Source organism: Hydra viridissima, unplaced genomic scaffold (assembly GCF_058129835.1).
Source record: "Hydra viridissima isolate aposymbiotic clone 2 unplaced genomic scaffold, HvirCarnegie_v1 scaffold_1, whole genome shotgun sequence".
Lineage (NCBI taxonomy): Eukaryota > Metazoa > Cnidaria > Hydrozoa > Anthoathecata > Hydridae > Hydra > Hydra viridissima.
In genome coordinates this window covers 22,504,939-22,520,129 of record NW_028324300.1, presented here as the reverse complement: position 1 = coordinate 22,520,129, position 15,191 = coordinate 22,504,939, and the positions used below count along the sequence as shown (strand labels likewise).

At 27.5% G+C, this 15,191-nt stretch overlaps 1 protein-coding gene and 1 pseudogene across 2 annotated transcripts in view; one reads left to right on the top strand and one right to left on the bottom strand.

Moving 5' to 3' along the window:
- The window catches only part of LOC145200001 (uncharacterized), a 69,296-nt gene that overhangs the window by 37,732 nt on the left and 16,373 nt on the right, over positions 1-15,191 (bottom strand). Inside the window, exons 2-5 of one of the 2 annotated variants that reach the window (XM_090076508.1) lie at positions 8,704-8,961; positions 7,614-7,871; positions 6,981-7,319; positions 5,220-5,273 (exon numbers count right to left, since the gene is read on the bottom strand). In XM_090076508.1, coding sequence (XP_089932634.1) covers positions 5,220-5,273; positions 6,981-7,319; positions 7,614-7,871; positions 8,704-8,961 — 909 coding nt within the window. The remainder of the gene's footprint in view (positions 1-5,219; positions 5,274-6,980; positions 7,320-7,613; positions 7,872-8,703; positions 8,962-15,191) is intronic. The other variant, XM_090076509.1, reaches the window with a different exon arrangement.
- On the top strand, positions 2,965-4,004 carry LOC149893943 (uncharacterized; annotated as a pseudogene).

Below are 15,191 nucleotides of genomic sequence, written 5' to 3'. Positions count from 1 at the left end.
TCCTGATGTATTTAAGATTTCTGGTCTGACCGGATTTTCACATCAAAATGGAAATAGATATCAGGAGCTTTATTTAGCATTACAGCGTTATTATCATGTTGATAAAAATAATTTAAATAATTTTTTTTAATTAAATGTTAAGCCTGAGAATTAATGGAAATAAGATTTGGCTTTGTTTGAAAACTAATTAATTTTCTTGTTTTAATTCATTTTAAATAAATATTCGTATCTTATTATGTTTTTTTCATTATTACTTAAAAGACAATATTGTTGTTTTCTGTATAACATTTAATATAAATAGATATATAATAAATATTACAATTAACTATACAATCCATAAAGTGTTAAAATATTCGTTGTTTCTCTTGAATCAACTCTTTTTAAGTTTAGCGTTACGGCTTTGAGTTGCATTCACACGAGAATTTCTCCATGCAAAGCTGCTGTCCTAGGGAACTGTAGTGTTAAAATCGTTAGTATTTGTTCTAAGAGCAAATTGATAATGATTGTCCAAAGGTAAATATTTGTGTAGCAATCTTTTTATATCTTAACAATAAATATGCTTGTCAATTATATTTTTAACATTTGTTCTTGACTCAAACCAGCAACATCGAAAACCAGTCTCATACTTTATTATAATAAAACGGATTCAAAAAGAAAAACTAGTTTAGTGTGGAAATACTTCATAATTGAAGCAAACAAATCAAGAATGGTTCAGTGCAAAATCTGCAACGGTAAAGTTTCAAGAAGATCTGACGACCCAAAAAAACAAGGATTATATGGACTCACATCACACCAGATAAGATAAGATTTCACAAGTCTTTATTTGAAATGATAGTTCTTGATCTCCAACAGTCGTCAGTTGTAATGCTGGGTTTTTGAGGCACCATGCTTTTTTTTGCTCCAAATTGTAAAATTGCTAGTGAAAAATACCACAGTAATTTACTAGATCCAAAACACGTGGAGGTGGTGTTGATAGATAGCAACACCACCTCCACGTGTTTTAACTGAACGACTTTTTGATCTATTATTAAGGAATATTTGATAACCATTTACATGTGTAACTGAGTTTTCATTAAACCAAGTTTCTGTAAACATATAGATATCAGGTTTAGAGGATGCAACATCTAATAGAAACAAGTCAAATTTATTGTTTAGTGATGTAACATTTGTGTATCTACAACTTAGACAATTTTTATTTATATCTATGCTATGTTTTTCGGAATTAATTACATCACGAGTCTGAGATTTTTTAACATATTTAGTCAATGTGTTAGTTGCAATGTTTTTTTTTATTGAATTTATTATTAGACAAAATTGGTTTGAATGAACTAATATTTAAACTCATTGATTGCTAATTTTGTGTACGTTTTAATTTCACTATTTTGTAATCTCTGATATCAATAATATATCGACGATGCTTTAGTAATTGAAGCATTTAGTTCTTTAGTTTGATTTGCTTAGTTGATACATAAGGTAACTTTCTGCTTCAGTCATAGCAACGTTAAAATAAATACCATTAATTTTGTCCTTGTTATTGCATGCATTTTTCAACATTAAATTTATACAGGCTTTACTTTCTAATTCAAGAATTATTGGCGCTGATTTACCTTCTATTTTAGAACTTAAACGTGTCAATTTTTTTATCTTTATACTTTCTGAGTTAATTTTAGACATAATTGTGTTTATTTCATTTTGGTCAAGCTTTTTTTTCCCTAAAATATCATCATTACATTGGGTTATTCCATAAATTAGTATGTTATTTTCTTTTTTCATTCGTTCTGCTGTTTCATTTGCAATAGTATTGATGATGTTAATATGCTCTTTAGTCTTCTTAATGTTCTTTCCAGCTACGATGTTCCATGCTTTTTTGCTTTCAAAAACAACCTTATCTAAAGTTTGTACATTCTTGTTCTGTCTTTCTAAAACTTCTAAATGTTCAGTTCGATGTATTAGGTTTTTAATGATTTCGACTTTTTCATCTAGCTTATTTTCTAGAATCTTTACTTTTTCAGTCAAATCTTTTACTGCTGCCATCGCCATGCTCTATTTTCTTGGGCTCTGTTTTCTTGATACAATAACAGAAGATTTTTATTGGTTTATATTTTTTTACTAAATTACGATCGCCATCTTTAAACGGCGCGTCCGCATAAGAATTCAAAATAAAAAAATATATTAGAAATTTAAAATTTAAATTAGAAATCTAAAAATGTTTACTTGAAGAGTACTTGGTGATTCAAGTACACATTTTTCAAGTACACATTTCATGCACTTGGTATTTGTGCTTAAGCCGTATACTCTGCCATTAGTTTGATAAAAACTAATAGTTTTACTGTGTTGCATATATTGAGTATTAAAGTCATCTTTCTGATCATGTGATATTTTACAATAAAATCATTAAAATGGCAGCAGCATGTGTTGTGAATTTACCGACAATAATAGAAACCAAATGTAATCCGAATTTCGATTATCAAATTCCGTTATCAATTATTTTTATTAGAAAATATTTTTTTTAATAAAATTATTTCATTACCTTTTAAGGTTTTGTTTAAATTGAAATTAACTTTAAAAAAATGTTATTGATTTTTGGGTCCAGTTTCGGAAAAAGTAAGAGAAATTTATTTGGTTACCATTATCCAAATAAATTTCTCGTTCTTTTTTTTGTTGTTTTATCTTTTTGAAATAAGTTAAAATATAATGTTAAGCTTAATTTTTTTTTTAGTTGAAAAATGAAGATCAAAAAATATAAAAGTATTTATTTATTTTACTATATTTCACTATCTTTGTCCTATGTACCATTTTAATGTGTTTTCTGTTAAATTTTAAAAACACGTATATTTGTTTCATTTTGTTAACATTTATATTTTACCTTGTGTATGCAATTTGGATTTTAATTTGTTTTATATTTTAGTTATCATTTATCATTTCATTAACTAATTAACTTAAAAAAAGTTACTTTATAGTAAAATGCTACAAAAAAAGAAGTTGAAGCTTCCTCAAAACAAGGCTGAAGTATTTCTAGTAAAGAATGTTAGAGAAATTCTTTCATGTTATAAACTTCCTATTGGCATAGAAGTTTTGCAATACTACCTATATATAAGAAACTTGAATCCCAAAATAAAGTAAACGGTTTTAACTAGGTGTCATTTCGAAATTAACTCATTTAAACTCAGATGCCCTTCACAAGCTGACTGCTGTGTATTGTCTAAGCTGGTAAGGCCATGGAATTTTGCAGGATTCCCTATCATAACCTCGGAAAATATCAGGTAAATTATGAATTCAAAATTTATCAATATATTTATTTTTATCTTTATTTTATAGAATGAATAAATTTTGCATTTTAAAGAAAGAATATTTATAAAATGGTGAACAACTATTACAAGTTAAAGAAGAATAGTAAAAAGAACAGCTTAACAGATACAAAATGGAATGAGTATTTTTTAAAGATATGTTAAAATGCTTTTAGACTAGTAAAAAAAAAAAGAAGAACTAATTGAAGATATTATGACAGACAGGAGAAGCACATCCAATGCCAAAAATGAAGATATTGCGTTTATATTGGACCGACTTGGAAATAGGATGGGAAGATTAGGAACTAATGATAAAAGGTTTATGTAAACTATTAAGAGATCCTACAAAAAATTGCGTTCTATGTTAAACATGGAAATTAAACTAAACAACGGTAACAATCCATACAGTTTAGAAAACTCTTCAAGTAGTGATAATAATTCTGACTGTGAATATGTAGCTGCTGCATTTGTAGATATATGTAGAGTATGTAGTTACTATCATTTATTGGTTAATTTTTCAAACTATTCACAATTAAATTACAAAATATTTTGAATAATTTAGCAAACTATTTAGCCTTCCTGGTCACTATTATTTATTTATAAACCTATCATACCAAAGATAAATTAATATTATAGAAAACTAATAATGGTGTAGCATACTTTCACTGTTCTGTATTTTTGGAGCCATATTTGATGATTGTGAGATTTTATTTGTGATTTTGTGATTTTAAACTGATGAAATCAATGCTATTTGAAATCTTCATAGAAGTCATTTTAAATTTTAAAAATACCAACAAATACTCAATTTTCCAGTCTGTTGAGCACCTTGTTGGAGTATCTGTTGAGCACCTTCTTGGAAATCTTGTAATGTTTATTCTAAATGTTTATAGTTTCAACAAAAAAGTTTATTTAGCATAAGAATTTTTTTTACTACTCAAAAACACTTTGTTTTTGCTTTGTCTCATTAAGGCTTGATCAAAATATTCTTCTAAACATCATGTGTTTTTGGAATTTTTAATAAATAAATTTTAAGATAAAACACCTTGAAAGGTCATGTTAAGATAATTTAAGTTTGAATTTCATCATTTTATTATTTGATGACTAGTTAAAGATTTTTATGATAAAAGCAAACAAAAGTTTCACAAAAAATAACAGTTTTTGAATATGGAGAAACACAAAACATGGATTTTCAAATTTACAACAAATATTTTGGAAGAGAAATATAGCTTTATTATTTAGTTATTTAGTAACTAGACTCTGGAAAACTGAGATAAATGACAGTTGTTAAAGTAATTTTTAGTTTATTCAAAAACTCATTTTAATTTTTTTTTTAAACAGCTTCTATGCTTAGAAAATTGGTTGGAATATTTATGTTAGGAAATTTATTCTGGACTATTGGTAATTTATATATAACATGCCCATCATGAGATTTGAAATCAACACTTAAATTTAACTGTTTACAACGGCTATGTTACAACTACAATAATGTTGCAATTCAATGTTACCCCTGTCAACTGGGTAACACATTTAATTAAATTGAAAAAATGAAAAAAAAATTCCTGTATACTACCTTGAACTTGGGCAATATTATTCATAAAGTAGAGAAAGATTTCAACCATGCATAGTGAACAATAGAATAAAACATTTGAGAATATTTTACTATACTAGAAATTGTTTAAACATGTCAAAGTAACCTTGGGCCTCTTATAATTGATCAGGTTAGTTTGGATGGAAATCATGTAATTCAATCATCAATCAAAAAAACTATTTAATAGAAACAATTGAATTGAAATAATTCTTGTATAAGTAAAAATCTCGCTAACAAAAATGTTTTCTTGATGAGATCTGATTTTTAAAAATATTTAAACAATATTAAAACAATAAGATATTGCATATTGCCAAATAACTCACACACAACTTACAAAAATTTACTTTCTTTTTCTTTAATGGATGGCTTCAGGGGTTTTTCTGTCTTAAATGATTTATCTAATAATATTTATCTTAAATGATTTATCTAATATTCAAAAAAATTTTCTGTAAAAAATAACTTCAACATCTATTTTAAAAACAAAATACAAAAGAACAACAAATTGAGAATATTCACAGAATTTTCAGATTTACAAAAAGAAAAAATATTACTACAAACTATTTTATTTCAAATGTATTAAAAAACTAAATTTGTACTTGACAACTTACAGAAAACCAAAAATGACAGATGAGTACTTTTATCTGAGTAAAAGTTAAGGAATGCTGTTTATAGAGTGTAAATTGATGAGTGTTGTACATTGAGCATAAATCAAGGAGCGTTTCTCAAAACTTTTGTTTTAGAATGCTTTTGTAGTTTTTTTATTGATTTAAACTTTCATATAGTAGCAGAATTATTATAATTCTTTGAATACTTCATTTTAAATTTAAACTAAGAAATATAGAGTGGTCATTTAATTTTTACAATTGTAAAATCTTTCTAATTCAAACCATTATAAAATAACAAATCTTTATTAAAAAATGAAAAATCTATAAACTTTCCATGAAGTAATATGTATAATCTACAAACCATTTTTTGTCAATACTTCGATATTGTTACTTTTGAAGAGAATCAGGTAACTTAATATCGACTAGATCTCTGGTCTCTGGAACTAGTCACATCTTTTCCTTGAAATTATTCTATATTTGTAACTACATTGATTATATTTACAGAATAAGTTGAGTGTTTCTATGTTATCTGGCTTTTTTATAGTTTAAACTAGCAAGGAGTAAATAAAAGTTTTATAGTTTTATTTCTATAAAGTTCACTCATTTTTTTCATTTATGTAATTTGTATTAGTGTGTTTTTAAAGGCAGTTTTTTTTCTTTCTTGTTTGGCTTATGTTAAAAATAATTTTCATTTTAATGCAGATAATAAAATAATTAACTTGCAAATTAATCTTAGTTGAACTTCATTTACTGATACTTTTTGCTGACTCAAATTAAGTTCCAACATTCATATTTGATTTTAAGAAAAAGATTTTCATTTTTTTGTGTTATAATTGATCATTATCATCTTCTGTCAATTCCTTGTGTTATAATTGTTTATTATTATCTTTTACAAGAATGAAAAATACCATTTTAAAACTTTTTAATGGTTTTGAACACATACACAGAAACTGATGAACGAAAAAATATAAATATTAATATTTTTTTTTTCTTTTCTTTTTTTAGTTCTGTTTTGTTTTTATTTAGTTATTTACTAATATTGTTTTATTATTATTGTATTGATATAAAGCTCCTTTTGCTTCTTCTTTTTATTTTACTTAATATTTAGGTTGCCTTCCTGGAGAAACATAAGCTTTATGAATTTGAAGATGACCTTTTTTGTAAACAGCTTGAATGTATGTTAGGAGAGAGCTTAACAGAATGTTTGCAAAACAATATAGTTATACCAAACCTCGGCATCGCTATACCTATAAACTTAAAAAGTCTCTAACAGAATTTTTTGATATGTGCATTTTTGGAGTTTATTTTCCCATTTGTTTAATCTTAGCTTAATATGTATAAACTCATATATAGTGATAGTTAGAATTTCATACAAATTGGCAAGCAAAAGAAAAAGAAAATCAATTATGATGATTCCACTGAACATCCTTAGTCAATTAAATTTGTTAATAATGAGTTTCCTAAACTAGTACAAATGGTTTTTAACATTTAAAATGATACCAGTTTTAAAAACAGGTTCTTCATTTGTTTCTTTTTTTACTTTTTCAGTTTCTTTATTTTCTTTTTCTTCTCCATGATAATCATCTTCTTCAAATGCTGATAAAACACTAAATCTCTTCATTGTATTCAGAGTACTCTTTATTAACTCTTTAAACTGCAATGGATTAATGTCAAAAATTTTTTCAAGCAATACTTTCATTTTTATTTGATTGCTATTATTCTCTTGGTCAATATTCTCTATAACACTGCTAACTTCGTATAAACAGGCATAAATAGCAAATATCTTCCAGTCAGAAGATGCACGCTCAAGCAATAACTTCATTACAATTTCAGGACTTTCTAAAAGAATTTTTAAAAAAAATAATCAAACACAGGATCAAAAAACATAAAAGTTAAACAAGGTTTAATTTAATCTCATTTGTAAAACTTTTACCTAATGCTATTGATAAATGTTAATGACAAATTACTTGTTTTACTTATGATAATCTTTAACAAAAATCAGATTATCTCATTGGCTGCAGACAATTTATTCATTCCTGTTTAAAAATTTATCAACAAAAATAAGAAAAATGCTAAATAATTTTAAAGTTCTGTAATTATAGCTCAACAAAGACTGAAATAACAGATTCTTACCAATCAAAGCTAGCCTGAACAAAACATCATATCTGTTTGCAAAGTAGAGAGAATTTACAATCAACTTTTTGTAATTTAAAGGATCAAGTTTAAAGAGCTTGTCTAGAAATGCAGCCATTTTTGATTGATCATTACTGTTACTATAGTCAATCTGCTCTACTACACTGTCAATGTCATGCAGATAAGTGTAGCGAGCCAATATCTTCCAGTCAGTGGATACATTCTCAACTATGATGCGTTGAACTGTTTCATTATTTTCTGAAAAATGAAAAAATGAATTTAGCAAATTTTTTTTCCATATTTAGAAAAAGTATGAAATATTAAAGCAAAACTAAAATACTTTTGAAAAATTTTAACCTAAAAATAGTGTAAAGTTTATATGAACTCCTGGTAAAACTCTACATATTTTTGACATCTGCTTGTTTGTTTATAGTTCAATAAATGTAAAATTGTTCAACTTTGGTGCTATTTAGCTGTACATTACTTGTAAAATGCTAAATTTAAAATGTGTAACTCAATTTAAGTTACTGCAGTTCTACTGGTACTAAAAAAAATTTTTTAAAGCAACATCAAAAGCCCTTATTACTGCTAATTGTGCGGTTTGAAAACAATTTTCTTACAATTAGTGTTTGATTCCATAATACTTAGTTCAAATTGTCTGAATCATAAAAAGAATGAACACCAACACCACAGTTCAAGTGATATTATAACTGTTTTCATATTTATAAATCTTTATTACAACCAATTGCTTTTCTCCTGCTTGTACTAATAATTTATTTCTTGATTTTTTTTTTTAATTATAACTGCAACAACAAATTTAAAATCTAAAAGTAAAAATCACAAACTATAGAATGGTAAAATTACAGCATGGCAAAACCACAAAATGGAAGTGTAAAAAACACAAAACATAAACAATAAAATTGAATTAATCTTCTTTCTCTTCCTTTTTGTTAAAAACATCAAACCAGGTTTAATAACTTTAAAAAAAGTTTTCCTTCTAAAATATTTGGTAGGAAGGGTATATTTATGTATACCCTCCCCACTAAAGTTGCACTATCTACTAATACTGATAGAAAAATTTATCACTTACTATCCAATGTCACACACAACAAGATATCAAATCTTTTAAGAGTATAAAGACAGTTTGCTATCACTTCATTAAAGTTCAGTTGATTGATTTCTTTAATTCTTTGAAAGAATATTTCCAATTTCAATTGATTATTGTTAATTTCATTCTCAATTTCTTCTACAATGTTGTAAAATGCATTCAAATAAATGATATGAGCAAATCTCATCCAGTCATTTGATACTTGTTCAACCAAAATCTTCCTAACTCTTTCATCTCCATCTAGGGCAAGAAAATGATTTATGTTAATAAACTTTTTTAATACCCAAAAAAATTATTATTTAAAAAACTATTTTTTGTTTTGAAACTGGCAGTTCCCTAAGGAAAGAGGTCAGATTTAAATACTAAGTTTAGCATACTCAACAATGTTTGCAAAATGTTTTTCTGAATTAGATTTGAGTTTCATGTGAATTCTTAGATTTATCTTTATTTATCATAAACATGTATTTAAACTGTTGATTTAAGACATTAGTATTTATAAGCTTATGAAAAATTTTCATAAATGTTTTATATTTATATATTTTTTAATATTTCAAAAAACAAGTAAAAGTAATAAAACTTTACATTTTCAAACTTTTTTTATCCTTTTTTCACCACTCCCCGCTTTCTATTAAATGTTCTGTCACTCAATAGAAATACTTATGCTCATTCAAGCCATATAAAGGAAAATCATAATTTTATTAACCATTAATATTATCCCACTTAGAGTTTGTAATTTTTATTTTATCATCTTGTCTAGCTGGCTTAATTAAGGTCAAAACAGGTAAAAAGTCCAAACATGTGAATCTAATAGTTTTAACAAATAAGGCATACTGTTGGTAAATTTACAGCAGTTCAAAGATTCTTCAAGTAAACTCATTTTCATTAGTTACCAATTTGATGGTCAAAAAATATCCTTACAATGAGACACATTCTAAAAACTTATAGAGGTTCAATGTTAGCTTTCCTTGGTTGCAATAATAATTATAGAACTTTAATATGCTTGTAACTTTAAAAAAGTACTTGTGATGAACCCAATAAATTTAAACCTCTTGATAAAGGCTTTATTCAACAATAGTATACTAAAGATACAAGAAATATATACATAATACAAAAAGTTCAAAACAATAATATAAACACTAAGAATCACAACAATCTTCCCATCTATATCGAAAAGACAACTAGTTTCATCAGTTTACTATAAAGTTATCAAATTTTGCAAGAATTTTGCAAGTTCTTGTAGAACGTCGCAAAACGTCAGTAGATGACTCATTTTTTGGTTTTCTTACTTCAACACTTATTTCAGATGCAATTTTCGGTGAAGGGATTTTATTTACATTAAACACTTCCGCAGTTACATAATCATGAGATTCAATAATTCTATTCTCAATGATATTATAAGATTTTTCTTGTGGGGTAGAGTATGGTGCAAGATCTTGAAGTAAAACAGTTGATTCTCGTCCATATCAGCATATGTTGGGTTTACATCCACTAATTCGACTTTATCAACAAGATTATCGTTTTTGATTGTTCGAACAAAACGTCTAAGAAAAATGGGACCAGGAGTTAATCATGAGGATAATGAAGTTCCACATGATAAACGCCGAGAGAAACTGAATAATCACTAAGGGGTTGTATAATTAGTTGCGATTGATAACAACGGAAGGTATTTTTATTTGAGCCATTTGCAGTGCACATAGATTATTTTTCCTCGTGACTATTAAGTCTTCTTTTTCTCCACCGAATGGAAAAAATAAGATGTGATTCAATTTTATTGTTTATGTTTTGATTTTGTGTTGCTTTTGGAAGTCATAGCCAAGTGTGATATCACTACAAAGATTTTCCAAGACACCAAATCGAACATTATTATACAGTAAACCATTTAGTTCGAGTTAACTGAACAACAACCCACCAAATCAGACTCCATTATTGTGAGAGCCATAGAAATTTTCCTTTTACTGGGTAACGTTTTTATTTTCAAATTATCAATATCTTTTTTGCTTATAAAATTATCTGAACTACAAGAATCAATTAGTGCTGTTAATGATTTATCATTACTTTTGACAACAACAGATGCATGAGAAAGGCTCTCAGGACAACCACTTGAAACAGTACACAAACTTGGTTTACGCACTGCAGCAGTAACACTGTGGGTCTTATGGATTTGCCGGCCAAGACAAACTTTGGAGAAATGTCCTTTTTTTCCACATTTAAAACATGTAACATTTTGAGCCGGACAATTTTTCCGAGCAGAGGTTTGATTGAGTTGGTTGTGAGATTGATTACCACAATAAATACAATTTTTTTTTCGATAAACAGGCATTGCATTGAGAGCTGCTTAAGATTCTACTGTTAACTCTATAGCAGCAACAATCTTTGGACTGGTTGATGATGAGGGGGGTTTCTGTATATAAGACTCCGAGTTCCTCTCAGCAATATCAAGAGAGCGAGCTTGGTTAAATGCTGATTGTAAATTCAATGTTGAATTTTCAAGAAGGCGTTGGCGAATTTAATTTGAGGTTATTCCAGAAATAAAAGCGTCTCTTATTTGTTCCTCTCGATATTGTTCAGCTGAGACATCTTTATAATTACAGTTTTTGCTAAGTTTGCGTAATTCCTGAAGAAAGTCTTCAAGAGATTCACCTGATGTTTGATGCCTTATTAGTAATTGATGCCTTGCAAAAATTTCGTTAGGGATTTTTATAATATAAGTTTCCAGGGTTTCAATCATGCTCTCATAGGAATCACACTCTTCTATTTAATCATAAAAATTGGATGATACAAAATTAATGATGGAGCGAAATTTATTTTAAGCATCCTTTCCACAATCCTCAATGAAATTCTCAAATGCTCGTTTCCAATGCTTCCATTCTTTCGAAGCACTTAATGCATTATGGTCAAGATTAAGCCTCGTTGCTTTTAAGATCTTTGACATTTTTATATATATATATATATGTTGAATAATGGTGATGAACCCAATAAAAGCATAAACATAGATAAAGATAAAGGCTTTATTCAAAAATAATATACTAATCTAAAGATACAACAGTTTTAAACATATCCATCACACAAAAAATTCAAAACAATAATATAATCTCTAAGAATCACAACAATACACAAGATTGTAGACATGCACTTCTGAATTTTTACTTAGTGAGATTTATCAAAATGTTAATATAACCAGTTTATAATAATTATTTTGGCTAATAAATTATTAATAAATGCACTTTACACATTATGGAATTGATTTTGAGTGTCCTATTACATAAAGGCTACAGTATTTATAAAAACAGAAAAGTAATTTAAGAAAAATTTGCATTTCCTAAACAAAAAAAAATCTGTATAGAGTGTGGCAGCGATTCCCGAACTTTTTAGAGCATTTTTCAAAATGAATTTTTAAAGTACTAAAAAAATTAATTAATGGAATATTAATAGCAGAAAAGTTAAAGATAAATGCTTCTCCCACCTCAACATTCTATTAGGTTTCCTTTTTTTTTGATCACTTCCTCAAGCCTAGGACGTAAAGACTGGCAGGTGCTGATTGTATGCTCCCTTGACTTTGACTTCCAAGCGAGAGTAATTGACTTTAGTGACTTGACACTTGAGTGGGCCTTTCTTCAACCCTTATTCTCAACTACGCTCCACACACTATAGTCAAGGGGATTCAAGTCAGGGCTGGATGGTGGTCAAAAGTGTTTGGGCCAGAAAATACCCTTATTGTCCTGAAGATATTGAGTTTTTGTTGACCCATGACAAGGTGCATTATCCTATCGAAAGATAAAATTGTTTTCTGGGAATGTCTTCTTTATTCATGGCACAATATAACATTTTAGTAAACTGATATACACATCAGAGGTAACTTTTTCTTTTACTTTGATGTAGGTTGGTAGACATTTCTCTCCATTAAAAGCGATCGTTCCTAACATCATGTGTGCTCAATAGGCGACATGACAGATTCATTGTGCTTTGTCACCCTTCCGCAAAATGAATCTGTCATGTCGATTATTGAGCACACAGTCAACACTTAAGTTTTTCATCTGAGATTACTTTAACTGTTGACGAAGCATGGGTTTTTAACTGATTCAGAAGCGTCTTTGATTGCTCCAGTCGTAAAGTTTTTAGTCTTTCTGTTAAAATTTGACATGAAGGTCGTGCCACACTGACTTTTCTTAGTGTTTTTAGTTTCTGACTGTCCTCTCATCAACATTGAATAGCTTTGCTGTCTTTCTGATGGATATGTAGGATTCTTTTCAACATGTTTTTTAAGCTTTCTGAAAATTTTTTATCAACTTTTTTGTTTACTGGAAAGGGCACTTAGGCTCTCTCAGCACTGTCACGTTTTTTCACTTTGTAAAATGTAGTTTTAGACACTCCACAAACATAAATCACTTTACTTGCAGGCAAATCCAAGTGAATCAAATTTAAAACTTCGTTTCTTTCGGCTTTCCTTGTAAAACTTTTAACTAAAATGTTTTTTATTCACAACTTTATTCAAATCTAAGACGGTCATTGAACATTAGCCGACAAAAAACAAAAATGAGGAAGTATTTTATTCATATCACAAAACCTAGTTAAAAATAAATTTGCGAATCGCTGCCGCACCCTGTAAGTTTATCTGTAAGTAAATTTCTCTTTAACTGAAAAGAAATTTAACTTAAGCAACCTCTTTTGTTGTTTTGTTAATTAAGGAAATATGTTAGTATACTAAAAGTATTCAAATCAACTTTTTACGGGAAGATTACACTCCAATAGCTCAACATTTTAGTCAGAACAAAGAGAAAACTTCAATCATTTTAAACTTGTAAAATAGTTAAACAATTTTGATAAACTTTATTTAAATTTTTATTAAAAGCTTTTTGTCATTTAAAGTTCTCTAACAACTTTAGAAAAGAAATATTTAAGAGATCAATAACATTGTGATAAAAATTTAATGTAAAATATAATCTCAGAGACTATCATGGATGATTTTGAAGGATTTAATCTTAAGAAAAGGTTTTCCTGCCCTAAACTTTCATCTATTTTTAAAAGAAAAATAAATTATAGTTGAATCATAATATTTATCCATAAAAATTATAAAAACTTATAAGGGTTTTTGAATATCCTGTTACTTAACACAATCCTTTTGTTATGTACATTACATAACCTTATATGACATGCGTAATAATATAATGTCAAACTTTCACATTCATATATATAAAACATAAAAGTAAACACAAACATTCACATATATACATATATATAAAACATATGTACACAGACATGCATATGCAAGCATGCCAAAATATTCAATATGAATATTTAATATAATAGTTCATCTCAAGTTGCTTGCATTTTCAACAACGTGTAAATTTTGTAAACAATTTTTAACATCGACAGTGCTCAGTTATTTAAATACATTTGATCATTTTATAGGTAAGATTTAGGGAAAGTGCAGCTCCCAATAGGTATCGGATATAGATAAAGCCAAAAATAATTTAATCTGACTCTGATTAGCCGAACACGTACTACCCAATAACATCGATAAGATAGGTAGTTGAAAGTTTTCATCCAATTCGACTCACTCTTTAGGGCAATTTAAACTATCGGTAACCAAAAGTTATTGATCTTAACGGTTCCCGAACCCGATTACCCATTAAAAAAGTAATTCACAAACAGTTTTGTCTGGTATCCAATGAAAAAGGTAAACTTTGTTCAAAAAACAATTACTATTTCTAAAAAAGTAATTAAAATTGAATATAACCGTAATAATCGCAACAACTACACTTTCACTTGGCCTTTTGGCGGTGAAACAAAGTTTAATGTATTTCCTCGTGCTATTCATGCAATCCAGTTGTCAAAACAATCTTACCCTTTATTTGAAATGCTCCACTCTGATTGATTGCTACAAAAAATTCAAGGTAAGCAAAAACCAGATATTTCGGATTTTCGTGTATTAAAAAAATTCAATGCTCGAGCTGCAGGTACCCAATAATTTATCGGTTTTGGCTCCTTAGTTGTTGTTGCTCGTTAACCTGTTTGATTATTGTTTTTGGTTATTGGGTATTTAATGGGCCCAAACAGGTTTGGGACCCGAAAAACTTTTTGAAATTACTGATGACATTCCCTTAGAAGGATTATAAGAAAAATTATCAATATTTGTTAAAAATAATACATGGTGAAAACTAACAACCTAAAACAAGCGTTGTAACTATTTTGTTTTAAACGCTGAAATATTTTGTAACAAGTAAAAAAATTCTTAAACATTTTTTTGTACCTTCGTGATCCTAAATTCATTGAACCTAGTGTGCAAAAAGAAAGAATGTTTTGTAAAATATTATATTTTATTATATATATATATATATATATATATATATATATAACAAATGCAATTACATATATATATATATATATATATATATATATATATATATATATATATATATAATAATTATATATATATATATATATATATAATGCTAACAAATGGAATTACT